The following is a 24,369-nucleotide window of genomic DNA, read 5'->3' as shown; positions in this document are numbered from 1 at the left end:
TGAAGATGCCTGAAAATGCAGAAAAATTAAAAGGGCCCTTGATAACATCTTTCTAAAATGGACAGCAACCAGATGCACCATGTTGTTTGTCCTGAAATGTAGACGGTCAGATGTCTAACCCAAAATCCTAACCACATGTACAATCTGTAATGTCCTCTTCTCCTCTTCCAAGGGGGCAGACTTCTCGCTAAGATTGATAAGACCTGTAGGAAAAGGTAAGCACTCTGTGTCTGTTGCTTCTCATTCTACTTCATACTTGGATTTCAGTATTTTTTTTTTTTATCCTGACACAGCAGAGTTTAGAACTGTGCCTTGGTTCATTCCAAAGAAAAATGCCTAGACATTAATCAAGCAGTATCTCTCCCTCAACACAAAATGTGACAAAAGAAGAATCTTGAATATGTGGTCTGAACTCTTAAATGTTATCTGGGAAGGACAAACGCTCTGAGAAACGGATTACCCTATCATTTCCTTTGAAGTAGCACAAAAAGGCAAACCACTTCCAAAGCAACTGTTGCTTTGGTGGTTTAGTTGAGCATACTTCCAGGAAAGGTTCTCTTATCTCCAGTCTGTTAAAAACTCATTAGACCAGAGGTCAGGCTGACTCCTGGATAGAAATGGAAATGGCCTCTATAAATCTGTAATTCCATCCATTTGTTTTCTAATCATGAGTGTGGACACATTAATCATTAGGTGCAGTTTTTGGCTGATAAATTCTGAAGGCTGTAATATAGTATTCATCATTTTTATTAGTCTTAAAAACTCTTCTTTTCCCCAGTCTAATTCAGCTCATTTATATTACTTTTGAGAGCTTGCTAGTATGGATTTTTGGAGCTACTTGCTTAAGAATGGGAATTTTTTTCCTCCTTCTAAAATGGATTTCTGAGAGAGCAGCTCCAGTAATCCCTGTACTCATTCTGCTGGTGTTCTGTACCGTTGATGTTACCCAGTTCAGTTTTTTTATTTTTGTTTATAACTAATTCTTAAAAAGCGTATCCTGTACCTTAAGTATCTTTTGACATAATTAAAAGTGCGGTGACATAAAAGATAAAGCACCTTTTAGATACTTCCCCTCATCCCCTACCCAGAGATAAAAATCAAACCTACAGTACTCTGCCTTCACCTAGACATATCATCCCTTGTTATTGCTCCTCCCTTCTCAAAAAGCCTTAATAAAGAGATAACATTTGAAGCACGTCCTGAAGCTCAACATGCATCAGATGAAATGAGCTGTAGCTCACGAAAGCTTATGCTCAAATATATTGGTTAGTCTCTAAGGTGCCCCTAGTACTCTTTTTCTTTTTAACAGATTTAGAGTATTTCAGACTGGGGCTGGAGGGAGGGAACTGTAATAAAAATTAAAAAAACCCCAAGAAACAAACCTCTTCCCCCCACCCCCACCCCAAAAAAAAACAACTCTTGTTGGAAATTATTGAGAATCTGTATTCTTGGTTCATCTGTGCAGCACCCCTTTGCAGAAAAACTCGTTTCTTCTGACTGTCCAACTGCCTGTCAGTCTATTGTGAAGAGAGAAGAACCCAATAATAAGGCTTACTGGGGCAACTCTCGGGAACCCCTGGAGAAAAATTCGCTTTTCATCCCAACTTCCAAAAATGTTTCACAAAGAATATTCATACAACACCACGAAAATGCAGTTGTCTCTGGGATGGGTGAGCACAGTCTCACTTAAGGTTTGTCTATACAAACTGCGACAAGCTGGGATGTAAATCTACTCTGCACTAGCCTTCTGCATGCTGTCTGGACCATGGTGTTGTGCACTAAAATGTCCATAGTGTGTCTTGATCTATCTCGCTTCAGAGCAGGGTAGATCAGAGTGCTTTATGGAACTTTTAGTGAACCTCAAGAGGGTCCATATGGACACTTTGTGTGAGGAAGGCTTGTTCAGGGTAGATTTACCACCCAGTTTGCTATGACCTAAGTGTGTAGACAAGACCTGATGCACAACATGTATAGCAAACACCTATCTGTGGCAAAACCCAAACAAAGCTATGGACTGTTAAGACTACACCAAGCATAGATACCTCTTGAGGTCTTGCCTGAAAGATGTTCACACAGTAAACTGCATGGTGTTTCACTTATCTACCTCCATAAGGATGAAACTCTGATCTTTGAGTCTTTGGTCCTGTCAGTATCTATAATTCTAGGGAATTTAAGATTTTTGGACCTGATATTAATACCACTCAGACATCCCATCTTTCAAGAAATGTTTGGACTAGTGCAAAAAATAACACTGAAGACAGTGTTGATGGAAGATTGCTGGTTTAGAATGCTAATAAAGAATGATAAATGTAACATCTAACTTTGTGCATCAACAAGGATACAATATATAAATTTAAATATATGCATTGGCAGTGAAGGACCATTGGAGGATCTGACCATTAGATGAATTCTTTGGAGGTTGCAGGAGAAAGAGGTTTGTTGGATTAATCCAACACCTATTTTTAAAAAATTGAAAAACATTAATAGTAGAAAATTAGTATGTGGGTTCTTTTTATAAGTTTTCCCTACTTTTCTTTCTCCTGCAAACAGCTATAAGTGGAAATTCTATATGTAATTTTTGAATATATCTATATATATAATAAAATTCAAAACTTAATTTTAATTAAAAAAAAAATCCTGCTCCACTGTAACAAGAAAAACAGTGGTGTTCATTAGTGAGTATGATATTGGTGCACTTCATGGGTGGTTGGCATGAAGCTGATCTACTGCATCTGAGGTATCCCCCAAAAGCCTACCATGGTTTATTGCTACATTGAGCCAATTGCTTCAAGGATATTCTTGAAGTGACTGAAGTAAACCTCCAGGATGAAGAAGAATCATTTATAGCAGTACAAAGTGTATTGCTTGGGTGGTGTTCTTAATGTAATGGTGTATGTTTATTTAGACCAGGGGCGGGCAAACTTTTTGGCCTGAGGGCTGCATCGGGTTTCGAAAATTGTATGGAGGGCCGGTTAGGGGAAGGTGACGTGGCCCGGCCCCCACACCCTATCCGTGCCCCCTCACCCCCTCTTCTCGCCCCCTGACAGTCCCCTCCCCCGGGACTCCTGCCCCATCCAACCCCCCCGTTCTCTGACAGGCTCCCCCCCCAGGACCCCTGCCCCATCCAACCACCCCTTCCCCCGAAGGGGGAAGGGGCTGGGGGTGAGCCTCCCAGGCCGGGCAGGAGGGTCCTGCGTGCCGTAGTTTGCTCACCTCTGATTTAGACTGAACATTAGGCAATACTTGCTCATGCTATGATGTTATTGGTGAACAGTCTCCCAGAAAAAGTAGAATTCTGACCCTTGAGGAACTTAAAAATAGATTGGCTTAAGCAGCAATGTATGTTCTGGAGGGAATACCCTGCATTGGCTGGATGATCTAATGGGTGTCATCTTTTTATAAATATATATGCAGAATGTCTTCATATTTAATCACGTGCCATAATGGTAACTGTATAAAACGTTGCACATCTTTTTAACACACCAATTTCATTGTTAAACAACTTTTAAGATCCATAATCCATTTTACTTCCCAGAAGCAAGGTTTCATGGTAGGCCGGAGTGTTCAGTAATATCATTCTTGTCTCTCTTGTAGTGTGATGCCCAAGTGAAAAAAAGTTTTAAGGCTTTCCAAAGACGCTTTAGTTGTAGTTTGTGTACTGACAATTTATCTTGTTGATATTAACATCTGTAATGGCCTTCTAAGCAAGAACAATACTTTTAGATGAATTCTGAAATATTTTTTTTACATGGTTATAGAAGGTGGTAAATTCAGAAGCATCTAAGTGACTTAAGATCACAAGTCCCATTAGAAGTCTCCTCCTTGCCCCCTTAGGAAAGGGAAACCATGGGTGACCTTCACCTGACACCCTAACATGTGGTCTTTAAAGGCCTACATATCTTAATTTATATATCTTCGATCCCCCTTGCTAGTCCTTCATATATCCTCCCACATGTGCGTACAAACTTCAAGACAGTGGTTCTCAAACTGTAGGGTGGGCCTCCCAGAGGAGGCACGGGAATGTGTTAAGGGAGGCAGAAGCTATGTGTGGTTTTTTTTGTTTGTTTTTTTTTAAAGAGCTCTGGCTTTCAGTCCCATGTGGCTGTGGCTTGTGCAGAAGGGTTGAGAACACCTGGGAGGCGGGGATAAAGGAGACAACTGGAACTCCACCGTTCTGGGGCCGACAGCCAGAGCCCCGTCATCTGGGCTCGGGCTGTCCTCCCCCTCAGTTCCTCACCAGGAGGCAGTTCAGGCTCTCCTTCCTGCACCCCCCCCATCCCCAATCACTCATTTGCAGGTGGCGGGGCTCTGGCTGTCAACCCCAGGGTGGCAGCAGCAGCTCAGAAGTAAGGGTGGCAATGGGGCATTCAGTCTGCTGTGAAAAGTGATATTGATGAATATCACTTTTCACGTTGCCACCCTGACTTCTGTGCTGCTGCTGGCATGGCGCTGCTTTCAGAGCTGGGTGGCAATATATGTACTGGGGGGGGCGGGAGCATAAATCACTACAGACACAAAGAAGTCAAATAAGTTTGATAACCACTGCTTTTAAGAGAGGCTGGGATAGGTCTTCATAATATGGTGGTACTTATTTCTTACCTGCTTTGATGAGCAATGAAGTGGTTGACATGATGATATTAATGATGGTTGACATGATGATATTATGACACTTGCTAAGTGAGCATCCATTAAAATGCATGGGGCAGTTTACACCATGGAGCTATTGTTTCAAACTCTCTGCAAATTTGGGCAGACCTCTCTTTATAAGTTACATTTGTTTGTGTTTTGAAGCTTTCTCTATGTCTGTAATAGCTAAAGACTTTGGAACAGCGGTACTCTGGACAAGTACCGCTTCTCAGGCCCCTCCCCATCCTGAGGAACACTGATGTAGCCCAAGTCATCTTATTCACTTGGAGCAAGTAAGTAAATGCTTACTAAGGAATCAAATGTGACTAAAACCCATTATCATCGAAGGGGTAATGCAAGGTCAGTGGGATCTCCAGGTGGCAGTGTAAGTTGGGAGGGTACAGCTTGTGCACCCACTGGTGGGACAGTTCCATTCGTACCTGGAGAGACTTGGAAGGACCCAAAGCAATCTGAGGAGGCCAGACGCATCGCTAGCCTGAAGCAGTTTGCTTGGGGAGCACAAGGACTGCTGTTGTGACCAGCCTTATGTCGGTGCATAAAGTGCCTCTTCTGCCTATTTCTCACTCACTTGCAATCATTCAAGTTTGCATACGATTGTCAGGCTAATAGAAGTTAAACGTAAATCATAGTGGTAATAACCACAAGCAATACCCTTTCCTAAAGAAGGGTATCTGATATGCACAGCATTAAAGTTTTGGTAATAGAGTATTTGTTTACTTATGGAAGATGTGCATACTCTGTTTCTCAGTGACCATTGCACTGAGATGCTATGGTGATAGCTTTTGGCTACTGGGATGCAGTGGAGTTTGAATTGATTATTTTTTTCACCATTTAAAGGTTGATCAATATGAAAAGCAAATGTGCTCGTATTTTTACATATAAATTTTTAATCCATTTTGTCAGTCAATGAAACTACAGAGATCAGGATGGCAGACCTTCTCTTTTATGTTTAAAAACAACGAGGAGTCCTGTGGCACCTTAAAGACTAACAGATTTATTTGGGCATAAGCTTTCGTGGGTAAAAAAAATAAAACCCACCTCTTCAGATGCATGGAGTGTATGGATGTTTATCCATGCCTCTGAAGAAGTCGGTTTTTTACCCACGAAAGCTTATGCCCAAATAAATCTGTTAGTCTTTAAAGTGCCACCGGGCTCCTTGTTGTTTTTGCGGATACAGACTAACACGGCTATCCCTCTGATACTTTTATGTTTCATCATTCTGGAACTGGTATTTAATGACAGAAAAATCTGAAGACATTTTCAGGCATTCTTGGAGTAGTTTTGTGGCCACGCTTTTACCCATTCTGTGTGGTCACTCAATTCAAGAATGATAGGTGTGCAGCTGAGGCCCTCTAGTGTAACAGTTGAGTATATCTTTACTCAGGCAGATACCCATTTAAGAAATTTATTTCAAATGCAGTCATTCTAAGGCCCTCTGTTCAAGGGACCACTTTGTCCTACAATGTGTCTGATGACCTATTAAGAGAGACAAGACAGGTGAGGTAATGTTTTTTTATTGGACCAGCTTCTGTTAGTGAGAGAGTCAAACTTTTGAGTTCTTCTTGACATCTGGGTGACTTACTCTGAATGTCACAGCTAAATACAAGATGGAACAGATTGTTTAACAGATGGTCAATACATTTTTCAAGGGACCATTCAAAGTGAAGTGGTTAGTTAGCCCCCAGTCAGAGGAGGGAAAGGAAGGAATGGAGAGCTGTTGGCAGAGGGGCCGGGGGTTGTGTTAATGGGTTTATATACATTGTTGTAATAAGCCATAAATCCAGTCTCTCTATTCAGTCCATAATTTTTAGTGTCTAGCAAAGGTATGAATTTAACTTTAATATAAGGTCCCAGGCTTATCTTTTAAATGTGTTGTGCAGGTTTTCTTTGAGGTTGAGTACTAATAGGTTGGATATAGAGAGATCACTTTGTGATCACTCCATATATATATCCACAGATAATACGGTGTTTTTATCATTTTCCTGTGTGAATTCATTTGAGAGCATAGTGATTATCAGGTTTCACCCCTGTAGTTGCTGTTTGAGTATTTAGTACACTGTTTGAGGTAAACCACATGTTTTTATAGGCATGGGAAGGAGCCATTGATCTTGAAAGGTGCGTTATTGGGGTGTCGATCATTGTAGCAGTGGAGATATGTCTATAGGTTTTGCATCTGTTGTTCTGGCAGGGTCTGGTGCCCCTTTGAGTTGGTGTGTCCTGGTCTGTGGGGAGCTTGTTTCTGATGATGAACTTGGAGAGGTTGGGGGTTGTTTGAAGGCCAGAAGAGGGGGTTCAGGAAAGATTTCTTTCAGGATGGGGTCTCCATCGAGTATGGGTTGTCATTGTTTGATGATACCCTGTTTGGGTTCCAGTGTCGGGTGGTAGTTGACAACTAGGGGTAGGCGGTTGAAGGGGGGTTTATTCCTTGTATTGAAGCAGGTTCTCTCAGGGTATTTGGGTGACCTGTTCCATGGTGCGATCTACTTTTCTGTGGATCATCCTTGTTTGGTAAAAGTGATTTTGAATGTGTTACAGTGTATATCCTGGTCTTTCTCCTCGGAGCATATTCTGTGGTATCTGAGTGCCTGGCTGAAGATAAGATTTCTTGGGTGGTTGTTCATTGCTGAAGCAGATCGTGGTGTCCAGGAAGTTGATGCTGGTATGTGAGTGTTCCAGAGAGAGTTTAATGGATGGGTGGTGGTGGTTGAAGTTGTGGTGAAAATCTATGAAGGAGTTTGTCATCTGTTCAGAGGATGAAAATATCTATATAGCTCAGCTACATGGTGCATTTGTCCGCTTTGTAAGATAGATTACCATTCACACCATATCCCTACTTCGCTGTGAAATCTTCTACCTGACTGTGAAATCTTCTACCTGCTACTTCATTCTCAGTGTTTTGCTTGACAAATCACTGGTCATCCAAAGACCCCTTTTCTAATTATATAAATATTTTTAAGCTCTGTTAGAATGAAAGAAGATTTTTAATAGCTTTTATTTTGTGTTTTATTATGAGAGCTTAGGAACGACTAGCACACTGAAAATGTGAAGAAACTATTTTTTCAACTATCAACTACATAATGCTAAGTTTCAGTAGTCATATTCCTTGTGTTTGTCCCAGGAATGACTAGGAGGGACCTGGTATCCTTACATTGATCAAGCTCTTCACCCTTGGTGTTCAGGTGGTAGCATTGCTTCCAGAACTGCATTTGTGTATTCGCTACCTTGCACCATTATTAAAAATAAAAATTAAATTAGTGAATCTGGAAGACTTTTGCATGTGGGCCTTGCCCTCTAAATTTATGGGCCTAACTCTGGTGGTGTCTCTTTATAAACAAGTGTCTGTTGCACCATTATTAAAGACTTCATAAATTTAAAATTCCTGTCACATCCAGTAAAGATAAACATTTTTGCTGGAACTACTTGGGAGACTGAGAATATTCATACATAAGGGAATTTAAATAGCTAGTGCTCTTCTGTTTCCTTTGTTACTAATGAAGATGTCTCTAACAAACCACAATGTTTTCTTACTCTGTCTGCAATGAAATTTTAAATTTTTATTTATGATGTCCATCTGTTGCTGTGGAACTGCTATGTGACTTCACTGGTTTAAAACTGTTATTAGCAACATCTAAGTGTGTATCTTAAACAAGAGGCTCACCTTGACAATCAGCCAACCTGGGACATGCTGGTTTTGTTTTGTTTTGTTTTTTTAAATCAGGGACAGGCCCTGAAATGTGGATATTTGTTTGGTTTTTGTTTTCATCTAAAGTCTAGAACAGGGGTTCTCAAACTGGGGGTCGGGACCCCTCAGGGGGTCACGAGGTTTTACATGGGGGCTCGCAAGCTGTCAGCCTCCATTCCAAACCCCGCTTTGCATCCAGCATTTATAATGGTGTTAAATATATAAGAAAGTGTTTTAATTTATATGGGGGGAGGAGGGAGGGTCGCACTCAGAGGCTTGCTATGTGAAAGGGGACACCAGTACAAAAGTTTGAGAACTACTGGTCTAGAAAGTTTGAGTGGCCAAACAGTGTGAGAATTTATTCAAAATAAAAATAAATAAATTATTGGAATCTGGAAGACTTGCATCTGGATCTTGCCCTCTAAATTTAAGGGCCTAACTCTGATGGTCTCTCTTTATAAACAAGTATCTGTGCAGAGGGCTAGCGAAGAGCAATCTGTTTATCATTCTGATGTTTTCCATGGTTTTTGACCACACAGTTGTGGAGTGTGTGTGAGAGAGAGAGAGAGATTCTTTTTTACTGCAGGGAAGGCAATAAGAGTCTATTAAAGCTGTCACAGTAATTGGTAACTCTCTTGGGGTGCAAGCACATGTTGGAGTGACTACTTCAAGTTTCACTATTATATCCACGGAGAAAAATTGCACAAAACAAGGATCAGTTTTAATGCAGTTATTTTTATTTTTTAAAGGTGAGGTGAGTGTGCTACATACTGTTTTATAAGCACGTAAACTATGCTGTATCCTGCAGATTCCTGACAAGTTCAACACCGTAGTGTATGGGTGCCGTAGAACATTTGTTCAAATTAAATCTGTCCAGGGAGGCTGGCAGCAGCACTAGTCTATTTTGTTGCAAGTGAGATTAGTGTGGTAGTTCATTTTCAGTTCCTTGTGGGATAATACTGTTAATAATATGTGGGATAAAATTGCACAGAATTCAGTACAATTTGTCACTGATGTCAGCCTCTCCTTAAGGGGATATTGATGACTAAGGCAAGATGGAGAATTTGTACTTTGAATACTGAGGATTTATAAATGGCACTTAATATACGAGGTACATACTACAGTCTTATAACCTTTCTGGAAATGGAGTACTCTAGTTATCTGCGTCTCAAGTAATTGCAGCGATCACTGTGTTTTTTCCTGCCCTCTGTGCTACCAGCTTAGACAATATGCTGTCTCTCACTCCAGTTGGAGGAGTGTGCTACTGCAGTTACTGAAGGAGTAACATTTTTTATTCCCCTCTTGTTAGGCTAACCATTTTGATACACCTTGTGTACCACCTCCATTAAACCTGGGGGGATTCCGTCTTCCAGCCACTTGAATTTATTTCATTGGTTCATTTTGGAGGTAAATTCTAAAGTAGAGTTGGTAATACCATGTAGGAGGAACTGTCTCTGGCCAAGGGCAATTATATGAAGGGGTGATTAAGAGTTCGCGGGGGTGGAGAGTGCACAGCATTCAGAACAAATCCTTCAGTCTGAGTATGAAGAATATGAGAATCAAAAGATTTAAGGAATTAATCTAGCTTCAAGTAGAATACGGGACTGAGCTGCAAGATGGAGTAATTAACTGACTTTCTGGATGCTGCTTCTCCTGGCATTATTTTTGTTTTTCCTTGCCCTCTCCCCAATATAATTGCCATAGCTCAGACACCGTCCTACTATTATACACCTACTTTATCCCAGCAAACTTGCTTTGCACCTCTTGCTTGTGTTCCCTACCCTAGCTGATCAACTATTTACCTTCCCCTCCTACCTCTACCCTCACTGATGCTTGTGATATGCTCCAGAATGTTCTGAGTACTAGTTTTTTGGTGACTGAACCCCCCCCCACCACCACCACCACCACCTTTGGTGAAGAATGAGTGCTGCTGCTAGATGTGAAAAATAAACTGGCTGAGGAAATCTGGTGACATCAACTAAACTACAACTAGGAAGCAGCAAACAAACATAACTGAACAATATGAAAAAATATATTTTGGTTTTGCTTATTTAAACTTTGCCTCAGATTGGGAAAGAGATTTGCAAGCTCCTTATGAAGCCTAAACTTTGCAAGTGTGGAGGATTGTGTGGAAAAAAATTGCCCCCCTCAACCTGATGCAAATAATCCCCGCTCACAAAAACTTCATCGTCAGATGAGAAGGAATAGCTCAATTAGAGTAGCAGTGTAACAAAAGGAAATCAAATCATCGGTGTCCATAACTTACATACTTATTTGCGATTTTTTTAAAAAGGAAATGGGTACAGAATGTTGTTCTACTTTGCAGCTTTTCAAGGATTTTACGCATAGCATTTGAGGTATTGCAGGGTTTGCAATATATGAACAAACATGGAATGGTCCACCGAGCACTCTCCCCTCACAATATTCTCCTGGATCGAGAGGTAAGGCTACTGGAATATCCTATTAAGCAATCAAAGTTAGTGCCACGTTGTACATTTTGGGGCCTGGCCAGTGAGAAATAGCTGTGGGATCCTTCTGGATGAAATTTTTCTATAATTGAGACATTTTTACAGTCAAAACAACAAGTGTTCTCAAAATGTATAGAATTTCAGATGTGTTTACAGCTTCGTCTCTTTTGTCCACATCTCCCAGCCCAGGCTTTTTACCCTTTGTCTTTTTTTTTTTTTTAAAGGAAGTTGTACAATTGTGACTTTTTCTTTTTTTTTTGTATTGGCATTCCTAGACCACCTTGACTACTGCTGTAGGATAATTTAACCCTTAAGTGTAGTTGTGGGTAATGCTGCGTATATCTCCTCCCCTCTCTCTCTCTCGCGAACAGAATTTAGTATTTGCTTTTTAAATGGTGGTGTATTTATTTGTTTCATAATCTGAGTGGATCAGTACAATCCCAAATTCTGATCACTCTCTCTCATCTGTCACAGATTTTCTAGTTTGCAGAAAGGAATATAGATGCCATGCACAAAAAGCAAGAAAAACATAAGGATGTAGTCAGAGCAGTCACATCAGTGCACTGAAACTAAGGAGCCTAATTGTGCTTTTTTTTTAAACTCCTCTTTAAAGGAACCAGATAGTAATGGGGCTACCAGTACCTCTCATCTCAAATCCTACCTTTGCAATAAAGTGGGAAAGGGAACAAGCAGAAACACTTCTGTTGTTCTGTTTCCTTGCTTTGGATAAATGACATGTATTTCAATTTGGTGAAAACTGAGTTAATAGAAAATGAAATCCCTGAGGAACAAAAATACTCAGGATTTTAAGATGATATTAAAGACTTAAAATAGATGACAGGAGACGGGGAACTGGAGAGAGCAGTTACATGGACTTTTAAAGGGTTGATTCCCCCCACCCCCCCTTAAATTGCTTAAAAACCTGATGTGTTGTAGTCTTCACCCAGACATCAAAGTCATTTGGGTGCAGCCTGACTTGTGACCATGGTAAAATGAGAATTTGTATGTCAGGCTTGGGCCTGCAGTTATTTCTTTATAACTAAATAACCCCGGAAAACCTGGCTTTATATTGGGAGCGTTAACGTAACCTTCTCTAAAGCAGCACAGATGTCACTGCTCTGACTTCAGAGAGGAAGGAACTGTGGTAATGTATAGGGGTAATATGCAGAAAATGTTCTTCTAACATCATTATGGATGGGAGATGAATGAAAAGGAATGAGTTAGTGCTGGAGAGGAGGCTGGTAATGAAAGTTAGGTATGGAATTAATGGGAATGGAGGAAGGAGAAGGACTGAATAAATGAAGTGATAAATGGAATGAGGGAGAAGAGAAGACAGAATGCACTCAGATTTTTAAACCTGAGTAGAAGTAGTTGGGGAAAAAATGTAGTTTGGATGCAAGAAGAAAAGAATGAAGGAACATTGCTTATGACTGCATAGAAAGTAAGGAAACTTAGCTTAATATTCTTTTAGTGTGGTGTGCATTTTATTTCCCACACAAGTAAAGGCTCTCATTAATTTTCAGTAAAGTTTTGTCTGCATATAGGAATTGGGACCTGAGAAGCTAGGTTTTGTATTTTTTAAAAACACTTGGGACACTAGAAAATGTCAGTCTCCAGCTCTTTCTGACACTCATCAGGTTGCTAGCACAATTTAAAAGAATTTATATATTTTTAATTTTTTCTGTGGCTTATGTAATATGTAAAGTTCCATTGCTAATATATTTTTTGTTTTACAGGGACATATTAAATTGGCTAAATTTGGACTATACCACATGACAGCTCATGGTGTTGATGTTGATTTTCCTATAGGGTAAGGATACATACATGCAATATAGACATCTTAGGCATTGTATATTTGATAGTAAATTGTTGGGCGCACGCATTGAAATGTATGAAAGCTTGCAAGGAAAGATTAAACATTAGTTAAAGGGAAACATTCCCTTAGAACTTTTTTTAATCTGTAACTCTGTGTGCTTCGTACTTTTGGGTGAGTGAATAAATAATTCATTTTGAAGAAAATGTTTTTGAGTCACTTCAACCACCTCAGTTGTCATTGGTTCCTGGAGTCTGAGGTGCTAAAGATGGCTGGGCCTGTCACATTAACATGGTTGGGAACCAGGGATCTGCAGCTTGGAGATCCAATCTAGGAGTGGTTTGACCACAGGGTTCTACCCAATGAGAGGTGCAGGAAACCATCCCTGTCAGCTGAGGGGATACTCTTCGGAGGGACTAAAAGGAGTTAAGATGCAGTTCTCTCTGTAACTGTGACACCTAATAAGAGTCAAAGAGGAAATGGGTACATATATGGATAACAAGAATATCCAGATAATACAATTACAAAGTTTTGGCTTAACCTAACAACTAATTATTAGAGGTTAGATTTATGTTTGTGGAGACAGATTATACCACATATGCCTTCTGTGGGATTCTTACACACTTTCCTCTGAAACATCTGTTGCTGGCCACTTTCAGACACAGTGGCCCTCTTGTCTGATCCGCTGTGTTATATAACAGTAGTTATATTCCTTTGTAGAAGTTGTTAATGTGACATCTACTTTCAGCCCCCAGATAATATAATTATGAGCCTGGTATGCAGGCCAGACACAGGAAATGGGTAGAAAATGAATAACAAAACTTTTACAAAATCAGAGTACACCAAGAAATGTAATACATAAAAGAGAATGAAATTAAATAATACTTACAAACACCCATTCAAGTTATAGCTGAATGCAACATGCTTAAATCTATTCATTTGGGGTGTCCAACCTGAGATGCCTGAATGGGATCACACTGGGCTGTCTAACTGTAATAGAAACAATGTAGGTAACTATAATTAAGGAATTTTTTTCACCCACAGTTTCATCATTGTTTTTCAAACACAAAGTTTAAAAAAAAGTTAATTAACAATACAATTTTAAACTTTAGCCTTTTGAGAGTAACTAGGATGGCAAGGCAAATCTCACATAATTTCACCACCATTTAGCCAAATACTTTAACAATAAACCAGTTGGACAGCTTAAATAAACCGCAATTTCTAGTTCTAAAAGTGTCCTTAGATATTAAGATTTAAGTTACTTTTAACTTGCCTAAAATTTATGTTTTAATCATCTGCAAATTTATTTTGGTTCATTTTTATTTTTTTCCATGTTACTTAATCACTTCATTTTTCTGGGTAATGTTTCATGTATTGATGTGCCCATGAGTGAGAAAAAGATATCTTGGTGTTGTCCACTATTAGTTCTCCTTCCCCAATAAGTAGTGGTCCTCTCCTTTTCTTTGTCTTTCTCTTACTCCTAATATATGAATATAACTTCTTTTATGCCCCTTGGTATGTGTAATTCATTTTGTGTCTTAGCTTTTCTTTGTCCCAACATACTGGCATTATTCTTTTGGACCTCATCTTTAGCAATTTGTCTATGGTCCTCTACCTTCAGATTTGCAACCAATTCCTCTTTGCATGAGGAGGGCTGCCCCCCTGGTTGCTTCTTCCATGTTCACTTCCAAGAACCTATTGTTTCAAAATCTTTTGTAGTTCCCTGTAAGTGAGAGAACGGTTTCTTCAACTTCTGAATTATATTGGTCCTCAAAGTTTTATGGTCTCATTCTCTGTTATCCCCTTGCTTTTTCCCCTTTGTCCTTATTAGTAACTTCCTGTATATGTCTCTTTTTGTACACACAAAATGAAATTGTTTCACTTCAGTATCTCTCTAGCTTCTGTAGTCAGGCTTCTTTTGATGCCTTGTAATCTTTGGGACATTTTTTAACTAACAATGGACCTTTGGCTTCTGCAGCTACATACATCAGCAGCTGTGGCCTCTCTACCCCAAAAAGTTGACTTCTCAGTTTTAAGTACTGTACTATCTATGGCTGATTCATACTGAACTTTAAATGGAAAAAATTAAGATGAGTTGTTGAGGCCATTGTTGTTTTTTATTTGGTTTATTTTCCATCTGTTGCTAAATTAACTTAATAGTTGTTTGATGGCTATGAACTAAATATTGGGAATGATATAACTGGTGACATTATAAAGAAATCAACAAGGAAGAACACATACTGAAAAAGCACTTGTAATATTAGGTTAAATACAAGCATATGGTGAAGTTTAATGAACATTTTCTGTGTTGTGTAGGACACTTTTTTTTTTTTTTTTAAAATGTTGCTACCATTCACTCCTCACAAAAAACACTTATATAAAGAAAAAATTGATTTTTCATATAGTAGATATTACAGTAGCTCTGTCTGCACAGTTTGACCTACTATGCTTTCTGGGCATTCTAAGTTGCTGTGCACTTTTAGTGAGTTTGCTTTTATCCAGTTTTTTTTCAGTACAAGAACTTATTTTAACTAGTGTAGTTGACAAATGTCTTAATGTACAAATTCTTGTTGCATTGTTATAGGTACCCATCATACCTGGCACCTGAAGTAATTGCACAGGGATTTGTCAAACCTAGTGATCACACTCAGTGTGAGAAGCTGCTGCCTTCTGGCCCTAAATCAGACGTGTGGTCTCTTGGTATTATATTATTTGAGCTTTGTGTGGTATGTTACTGAATAATTCTTGTGTGTTTTTATCGTATGACACTCAGTGAAGAATTTTGTGTACATGTGTTTTCACTTCATACCTATGTCAACTCAAGAAAAGCTGTTTTGCAAGTAATGGTTAAATTAACAATAACTATTCAGTGGATACTAATGATGCTTACTATTGGAGCATAACACTGGGAAAACTCATCCTGTTACCAAAGCATTGAGTTCCTGTATGGTGTCACGGATTTAAACAGAAGATGTTGCCTGTTGGCTCTGTGACTTCAGATAAATTCCAGCTACTTAGTTTTCACTAACTGTACATGATAAATTGGACTTCTTTATCACAAAGATGATGATGTACTATTATTCAGACAGTAAAAATGTTTGTCTTTAATCTTATTACATTAAACAGAATTTAAGTTATCTGAATTGCATTGTCAGGGCAGTGGAATCTAATGGTTAGAACAAGCCATTGGAAATCTGGAATCTTAGCTTTGGTTTCCTGCTTTGCTAACTTGCTCTGTGACCTCAGACAAGTTATTTAACCTCTTTGAATTGCTTCCTCCTCTGTAAAATTGGAATAACATTAGTTGAAAGCCACTATATAAGAGCAAACTATGACTATTTGTCATAGACATTAAAAACTAAATCTTAATTGTAGTTGTTCATAGTGATGTGAAAGATTACACAATATTTCCATGGTAATGTGTGTGGTTTTTAAAATCCTATTCTTTTTGAGTTAAAGAAAAAAATCAGATACATTAAGAAAGCTCATTCACCTCCCTGAATTTACTTCCTGTTTTAAAAAACAGCAACCCAAAAGGTAAACAAACAAACAAAAATAAACCTTACGGTCATGATAGTGGAATGGTAGCTTCTAAGAACTCTAAAATCTACATGCTGACTCTGATTTTCTTTATATATACCTAAAGTTGCACAGGGCATGTACTTGTGACAGACTGACATTTAACTGTTGACATAATTTTCTGTTCCATTTAGGGTAGAAAACTGTTCCAGAGCTTGGATATAGCTGAAAAACTAAAACTTCTGCTTACATTAGGTGAGTGACCTAAATGTAAGTACAGGGTTCAGTGCTGGTCTTCCTAACTTCCCAAATAAGTCTGTAACTAGGGCGATAAGTAAGCTCAGGATGCACAGGCCTAAGATAAATTAATTTTGGAGATGCAATTTTGGAAAGATCATGGGCATCTAGCAGCTTCACTTGAGCTGGTATAGGGGAGAAGCAGCAACTGCGTGCCAGATATGCACAGCAAAGGAGCATTGTGCTTGTAGTCTGTTGAATGAGTGGTGAATGGTGGGGTAGAGGAGGAGTTGCTGAGAGGAGCCAGTTCTGATGGTTATTTGTTACTTGGTATGAACAAGTCAAGAACACGGTCTCTGTGCCAAAGATATAAGTATGCAAGACACTAAACAGATAAAGGATTGAATGGAAAGATAACTGTTCAGGCAGTGACAGGCATGTCTTGCTAGTTCCAGATTGTTTTTCTTATAGTCCTTCTTTTTTTTAATTTGTCAATAGTGCTGTAGACATGGAGGTGTAGGCGTGATTTGAATGAGACGAGGCTCGTAGAAAGACTAGCAGTTTTTGAAATGACATTCAAGCTTCTTTAAAAAGAAAGACCTGCAGCAAAGTATTGCTGTGACAGACTGGCCTGGGAACGATCAAGTGTGAGGGAAAAGAGGCAGGTCCTCAAATTGAGACCTGAGGACGCATGTTAAATTGGTCTAAAGCTGACTGCAGTACCTGTAAGGTTAACTACTGTTAATGCAAATATCCTTTTTCTTCAGCAAATTGTTTTCTTTCTAAATCTCTCACTATTTTGAATAGTTATTAGATCACAAAATAAAACCCATGGAATCTGTCACTGTTTCAGAATGCACCTATATTCCTCTTCACCATGGTCCACTCCAAGAGAGCCTAGTCAGGTCTCTAGCCTTTACCTGTCTTTGAGCTGGGTTTTAAGACAGCCCAGGTCCCTGTCTTACACTGTGATATCCCCAGCAAGTCAGTTTGCCTAAAGGCCAGCACCTGTGCTTTGCTTTCTCCCTGAGGATTATGAACAGTGTATTGTGGGCAGTGACAAATTACCACACAGTTCTTTCTAAATAAGTACATTTATTCTTAAGGTGAAAGTATTATGAAGAAAGCATAATAAAAACAATACACAGACTAAACACACACTAAATATATCAGGAGGCACCTGGCAGTCTTATGGAGCTCAAGGAGGCCGAAGACTGTCCAATCCTTCCTCAAGGATCTGTGCCCCCATTGGACAGCAGGTCCTGTTGGTGTGTAGGATCAGAAAGAAGGTCCTGAGTCAGTTTAAACACAGCCTTTTTATGCCAAAAGACTGTTGGTCTCCGGAAAACCCAATCTGAGCCAGGATATGCAAGCCTCCCCAGGCCATGGTTTCTCTCTGGAGGTGTTTACAGACTAAGTGATTCACCTTAACCACCCTCCCATACACATACTGTCTATGGTTCCCAGAAGAGTTGTGGTAAACCTCACACAGTGGAGGGGATTCATGGGATATTTCATGGGATTCCTGTTTTTAAAGGAAAAAAACCTAGAAATTGTAAAGCTCTCAGATGCTATTATGATGAGCCACCATAAAGCCAACAAGGAGTCCAGTGGCACCTTAAAGACTAACAGATTGATTTGGGCATAAGCTTTTGTGGGTAAAAAACCCACTTCTTTAGATGCTTATGTCCAAATCAATCTGTTAGTCTTTAAGGTGCCAACAGACTCCTCGTTGTTTTTGTGGATACAGACTAACACGGCTATCCTGCTGATACTTGAGATAAAGCCAGTCAGTCAAATAAATACTTTAAGAAATTGGGAGGAGAGGAAACTTTCTTTGTGTCTTTTTAAACAGTAACACATTTTCATTATAACCTTTGTTCTTCCTACTGTTCTATTTTATAGGCTGCATGGATGACATTGTAATCGTATTAGCTGAAGAACATGGTTGTCTGGACATCATTAAGGTTGGTGAACTAGTCTACTCATCAGTGTTTTCTTAACTGAAATTATTTGTTTTGTACATTTTATGGGATACTTTTTTCTTCTTTGCTGAAGTGAATTCAGTCCAAAAGATTTGTAACTTATTTGATTACTTTGATTTCCATAGTATTTTTTTACTATAGTGATAGTTTAGACTTTAGATGCTGAAATGCGTAGGGCCATCACTATTCAGAAGACCTCCATCCTTTCCCAAAATTACTGACAATCCAAATAAAATGTAGACAATACTTTTCAGACTCTCATGGTACATTAGTAGAAGACCCAGGCTTCAAGTGATGCAGATTTTTAAAATCTGGTTTTGGTGTTGTAATGATTGGTGAGCTAATCCGCGATGCTGTAATAATTCTATTGGTATATAATTACACAGCTGAGTCCAGATTTTCAAAAGCAACTTGTGACTGTGTGTGGCTCAGTTTTGGGGTGACTGGACTGAAAAACTGTAAAGGGGTAGAATGGGTTTTTTTTCAGGGGTGAGAATGCCGCATGTTTTAAGGCTTCTGAAATTGGACACCCAAAATCACTAGTCAGTTTTGAAAATCTTGGCTTTAATATATTAATTCTGACTTCTAGAACATTTTGTCCAAACTAAAAACTATACGCATGACAGAGTAGCTAAAGCCTTAAGTAAATATGTAGTTCCATTGACTTCAGTAAAACTACTTACATACTTAAAGTTTCATGTATGCTTATGTGGCTTGCTGGATCAGTGTAGTAGTAATCAATTGTTGACTATTATTTTTTTCACCTTTTATGTTCTAGGAGCTTCCTGAAAATGCCATAGCTCTACTGAAGAAATTCCTTACATTTCAACCTTCCAAAAGGTAAATAGTCAATACAGATTTACAGGAAATTGAATACTTCTTCTGGGCCTAAAGTAATTAACTAGATGAATCTGAACTGCATTCAGTATTAATATTGACATGAGTTACATAAAAGTGTATGCATGTATGCTCATCCATATAGTAATACATCAATTTATTACTTGTGTACTACTTTCCATCATCATTTAACATTTCTTTTATATGTGTTGGAATAATATATTGTGAGTAAAAAGTGAAAGAATACTGTTAGATTAAACCAGAATTAGAGCATCCAAAAATTTGGATGAATTTTTCCAAACAGGCTTGTGTTTTCCCAGCCCATGACTAAACAGAACAGTACCAAAAATGACCATCCAATAGAGCGGTTTACCATATATGATTGTTTCTTTTAAACTCCAAGAAAAAATATTTGGAACAATTGCATTGCAGGATGAAGCGCTGTGGGTAATTAATCAGAACTGATACTAATCAACTTTGTTTGGGGAAAAGGGGAAATAAGCACATTTATGATGCTTGATGTCTAAAAATGAGTTATTTGAATCAGGACTCCAGTTTATTTTTATTTTAATGAAAAGTAAGACGAGCTTTATTTTTTTAAAAAAGCAAGATTGAATCTTGGTGTTTGGAAGTAAACTATTTCGTCACTTTTAAGTTGACAGGTTTTCCCTCTTTGGAAATTTGAGGTGTTTATTGTAGCTGTACCATAACCAACATGATTGGTAGCATTCTTGGTCTCAGTATATTAGAAAGAAGAGGTGGGTGAGGTAATAACTTTTACTGGGCCAACTTCTGTTGGAGAAAGAGACACAAACTTTCACAGAGCTTACACAGAGCTCTTCTTCAGGTGACTTGAAAAAGAGCTCTGTGTAAATTTGAAAGTTTGTGTGTCTCACCAACAGAAATTGGTCCAATAAATGATACTATCTCATCCACATTGTTTCTAATGTGCACTGGCATGAGTGACCTCTCTTTTAAAAAAACATTTTAACTACAGCATAGAGCTACTCACTAACCAAAGGTGAAAAAAGTCTCATTTATGACCAAAAGAACACTGGAATATCTCATTGCGTTACCTTTGTTAATTAGTTTATATCTTCAGTAAAGACAGAAGAGCCTTACTTTGGTTGAGAATGCTTGATCATAGATAGGCTGTAAGATGTAGAATATACAGAATTATTGTAAATAAAATGGCTCACAGTGAACTGATTACCATATGAAGCTTTACATTTTGATTTGATTAACAAGAACATTTCTTTAGTGATATGAGAGTCCACGATCTTACCACTTTTCATTTTTTTTATATTAGCTAGATTTTTTTAAAAGGGCTTTACTTTTTTTTTCTTACTGTTCTTTTTTCCACTTTTTAAAATGCTTTACTCAAGGCCAACTCCAGACCAGTTACTGTGTGACAATGTGTTCAGTGAAGTGGCCTCTGTATACCCTCCCTTCCACAAACCTGCCAGTCTGTTCTCATCCTCTCTGAGATGTGCTAATTTAACTCTTCCAGAGGACATCACTCAGCTGTGTAAAGGTAAAGGTGGGTAGCAGGGATGGGGTGTGGCAGAGAGAAAAGGGAAATAAAAAATGTTGCCTGTAGAGGACAGAACATGAAGGAATTGATTTTTTTTTTCTGCTTACAGATTGCTAAAGTATTAATATTACATTCTTGTAGCAAGATCTTATTGTTTCCTAATGGTTAGTGAGTAGTATTAAGGGCTTATGTGTCTGTGGGGACACTAGAGGACAGAGAGAGGGTATGTTCACTTTATGCATGATCCTCTATAATAGTCACCTATTCATTGTCCTTGATCTGCAGGGTGAGGGTTTTTTTATGACGTTTTTCAGCATAGTTCTGAGGTGCTGATTATTTTTTTTTCTCATATTACTATGTGGTCATTTGCAGACGGGGCTCCTTGGAAATATCATGTGAAGATTGGCTGTAGCTCCATTATTAAAATTTACATAGGCAGCAGGTGTTGGAAGTAGTGGAAATTATAGGCTGTTAGCAATTGTTATAAAGCACAATCTGTGTGGGAGAGGCTACATTTATAAAAGTCTATGTTAAAACTTTGCACTTACCTGACAGTATGTTCAAAAGAGATGGAATTTTCTTTTACCCTTGTTTGAAATCCCCACATGAGTGAATGGGCTGCCATTACCCTTTCCGATAAGCTCAGAAGTTTCTTTTTATTTTGGATATTCTTGTTTATTAATATTGTGAAGCTAAAGTTACAATTGTTAAAATTGAAGCTGAAGCCAGTACCAGCATGTGTGTGCTGCATGTAATATTTTGGTAAATTGAGGCTTTTAAATGTGAATCACTGGTTCAGTGGTTGCTGTTTACTCTTAGCTCTTTGTATTGTAGAAAAGAAATAAAATTTTATATTATGGGTAAAATAAGCAAAAAACACACTTTCACTCAGTGTACTTATCTGACTTGTTCAGTTTTCTGGCACCAAATCAAACTGCAGACATTCTTTCACTTTTTTTTTCGAATGCAAGACAACCCTATAGTGTGTCCAGCTGCCTTTGTCTTCCCATGAGCCTTGCTTTAGGATATTGCAATGGGAAGATCACTTTTCTTCTAACTCTGCAGTAGGCCATATGACCCTTCAAATCTAATAACCTCTAACTAAAATGTGTTTAGAATGATTATGAAAAATATGAACTGCTTAAAAAGCTGTAATTCATTTTAATTTGGCTTTTGTTAATAGATGAAGACTGTGACTACCTAGCAGAAAGATCGATTGAAGAGGTGTATTATCTCTGGTGTTTGGCTGGAGGAGACTTGGAGAAAGAACTTGTCAACAAGGAAATCATTCGATCAAAACCACCCATCTGCACGCTCCCCAAGTAAGGAAAGGAAAACACTTCTTGGGGATGGAAACACGAGGAAAGGGGTGGACAGAGAAGTGTAATGTTTCCAAAAAAAAAAAAAGTGTTTTTAGAAGTTCCAACTTCTTAGTTTCAGAGAGCAATTTGAAAACAACATCCTGAGCAATAGTAAAAGCCTCAACACTTCCCCATATAAGCTACTATCATCACTGTTATCCCACTTGATTTTACACCACCCACACACGCTTAATATTGCCTCTGAAAAATTTGCAGTAGTGTCTGGAAGGTTCAAAATACAAATTATCAACAGGCTATAAGATTCCATTTCTTAATCGCATGATCCATTTCCAGTATACCATAGCACTAAATTATGCTACATTACTCAGTACGAAAAGCTGCATATTTAGTTACTATACAATATAGTAAATTAAAATAAAAACTTGCCAGTTCTGTTTACATTTACATAGACCTACAATCCCATACAGTCAACACATTTCACCAGAGATTGATCAATCATTTTCTTTTCATAAAAATGATATTCTACTGTGCAGGATTTATGGAATTATGACATAACTTAATGTACCCTGGAACTATATCCTTTTTGAAATCTTTACAATGTGTTTAGGCTCTGGTCCTACAATATAATATAAGTGGGTGGATCCCTGTGCCCCTGCAGATCAGATTGCAGGATCAGGTATTTAAGTAATATGTAAAATCAACTGTGTATTTCCAACAGCATATTTATTTTTACAGAGCAAAAGATAACGACAAAGTTAGGGTTTGGTTGGTGGCATGAGATGAGTGATGTTTTAGTGAGTGCAAAGTAATTAGTACAAAATAACACACACTAGAAAAAATAACCCCAACTATACGTACAAAGTATTTCTTCACACAATGTACAGTCAGCGTGTGGTACATGTTGCAAGAGGGTTTGTGAAGGCCAAAAGTATAACTGGGTTAAAAAAAGAATTAGATAAGTTCCTGGAGGATAGGTCCACCAATGGCTATTAGCCAAGATGGTCAGGGACACAACCCCATGCTCTGGGTGTCCCTAAACCTCCAATTGCCAAAATCTGAGACTGGATGACAGGGGATGGATTACTCAAGATCACCCTGTTCTGTTCATTCCTTCTGAAGCATCTTGCACTGGCCACTCTCAGAAGACAGGATACTGGGCTAGATGGACCATTGATCTGACCCAATATGGCTGTTCTTATGAGTGATTATATGACAGCAGATAACTGACTCAGCTCTTTATCTGTTAATTTCCAGAGTTTCAGGGTGGGGAAAGGGGTGGAGAGTGTGTTTAAGCAGTAGAATTTTTGTGATGAAAATCATTTTGTGGGTTAGTTGGCCTCCATTAAAACACACTTCCATCCTTTTGTTTTTAGTCACATTTTTTACATTTAAATGACTTTCTGTATTATTTGGATTGTAATCTCTCTCTCTCTCTTTATTTTTTATATATAAAATATACACACACACACACACATTTCTGCCTCTGAGTTTAATTAGTCCCATTAATATCTATACTGACGATGAAATATTTCTTCATTCAATGGGCAGATCCTAATTTCATCTCATTAGTGAGAAGCAAATAGAGACTCTGGTATTATAGATTCATAGTTTCCAAGGCCAGAAGGGACCATTGTGATCTAGTTTGACCTCCATCCTGTATAACACAGGGGAAAAAAAAAACGACATGGCCAAGTGCTCCCAGGATTTGAACCCGTGACTTCTGGTGTAGAAGGTGGGAGCCTTACACCTGTGCCCATAGCCTGCCTAGATCCATGTGAACTTAGTTTCTTGAAAAACAGCTCAGTACAGTATGTTCTAAAATACTCATTCTGTTGGATCACCCTCATTTGGATGTATCCATAGTTCTGAAGAATTACTCTGCTACAGCCACACAGATAAACACCTTATAAGATCCTTTTGAATGACAGAGATATTTATTTCCTCCTTCCCTCACAATGCAAGAAGCTCGTGTATTTCCCCCTGTTAATCATGTTGTGTGCAAGGATGAGGAACAGAAGGGAATGTTAATCTAGTTCTGTTCTGCTTTGAAGAAGGTGTAAATGGTATTCTAATATGTGTTCAGTATCTAGAAAAAAAGATGAATAAGATTTTTTTCATTCAGAATTATTCAAATATTACTAGCTTTTTGCACACTGCTTTTGAAGGCAGTTCAGTGTAGTCAGGAGTACAGTACAGTATAATTCTAGGAGTTAGTGGTTTTTTTTGTTGTTGTTGTTAAACAGCTGATTATTGTAGAATTTTGCTCTTTTTGTTTGTTTGTTTTTTAGTATGCAATATTATTATGTCCTTTAAAATAACCAGGAA

At 38.4% G+C, this 24,369-nt stretch overlaps 1 protein-coding gene across 6 annotated transcripts in view; it reads left to right on the top strand.

Moving 5' to 3' along the window:
• TBCK (TBC1 domain containing kinase) overlaps window positions 1-24,369 on the top strand; it is a 184,007-nt gene that overhangs the window by 40,170 nt on the left and 119,468 nt on the right. For 4 of the 6 annotated variants that reach the window (XR_007356190.2, XM_048846664.2, XM_048846656.2 and 1 more), the window contains 8 exons: window positions 10,656-10,770; window positions 12,534-12,607; window positions 15,195-15,336; window positions 16,324-16,384; window positions 18,272-18,333; window positions 19,130-19,191; window positions 20,574-20,728; window positions 21,906-22,044. Coding sequence is in view for 5 of the 6 variants with exons in the window: in XM_048846664.2 (XP_048702621.1) it covers window positions 10,656-10,770; window positions 12,534-12,607; window positions 15,195-15,336; window positions 16,324-16,384; window positions 18,272-18,333; window positions 19,130-19,191; window positions 20,574-20,728; window positions 21,906-22,044 (810 nt within the window). In the remaining variant the exon portion in view is untranslated. Of the gene's footprint in view, window positions 1-7,206; window positions 7,307-10,655; window positions 10,771-12,533; window positions 12,608-15,194; window positions 15,337-16,323; window positions 16,385-18,271; window positions 18,334-19,129; window positions 19,192-20,573; window positions 20,729-21,905; window positions 22,045-24,369 lie in introns of those variants that run through there. The other 2 variants (XM_048846663.2, XM_048846660.2) reach the window with 2 other exon arrangements.

This window comes from Caretta caretta, chromosome 4, assembly GCF_965140235.1.
Source record: "Caretta caretta isolate rCarCar2 chromosome 4, rCarCar1.hap1, whole genome shotgun sequence".
Taxonomy (NCBI): domain Eukaryota; kingdom Metazoa; phylum Chordata; order Testudines; family Cheloniidae; genus Caretta; species Caretta caretta.
This window is presented reverse-complemented; position numbering and strand designations above follow the sequence as displayed.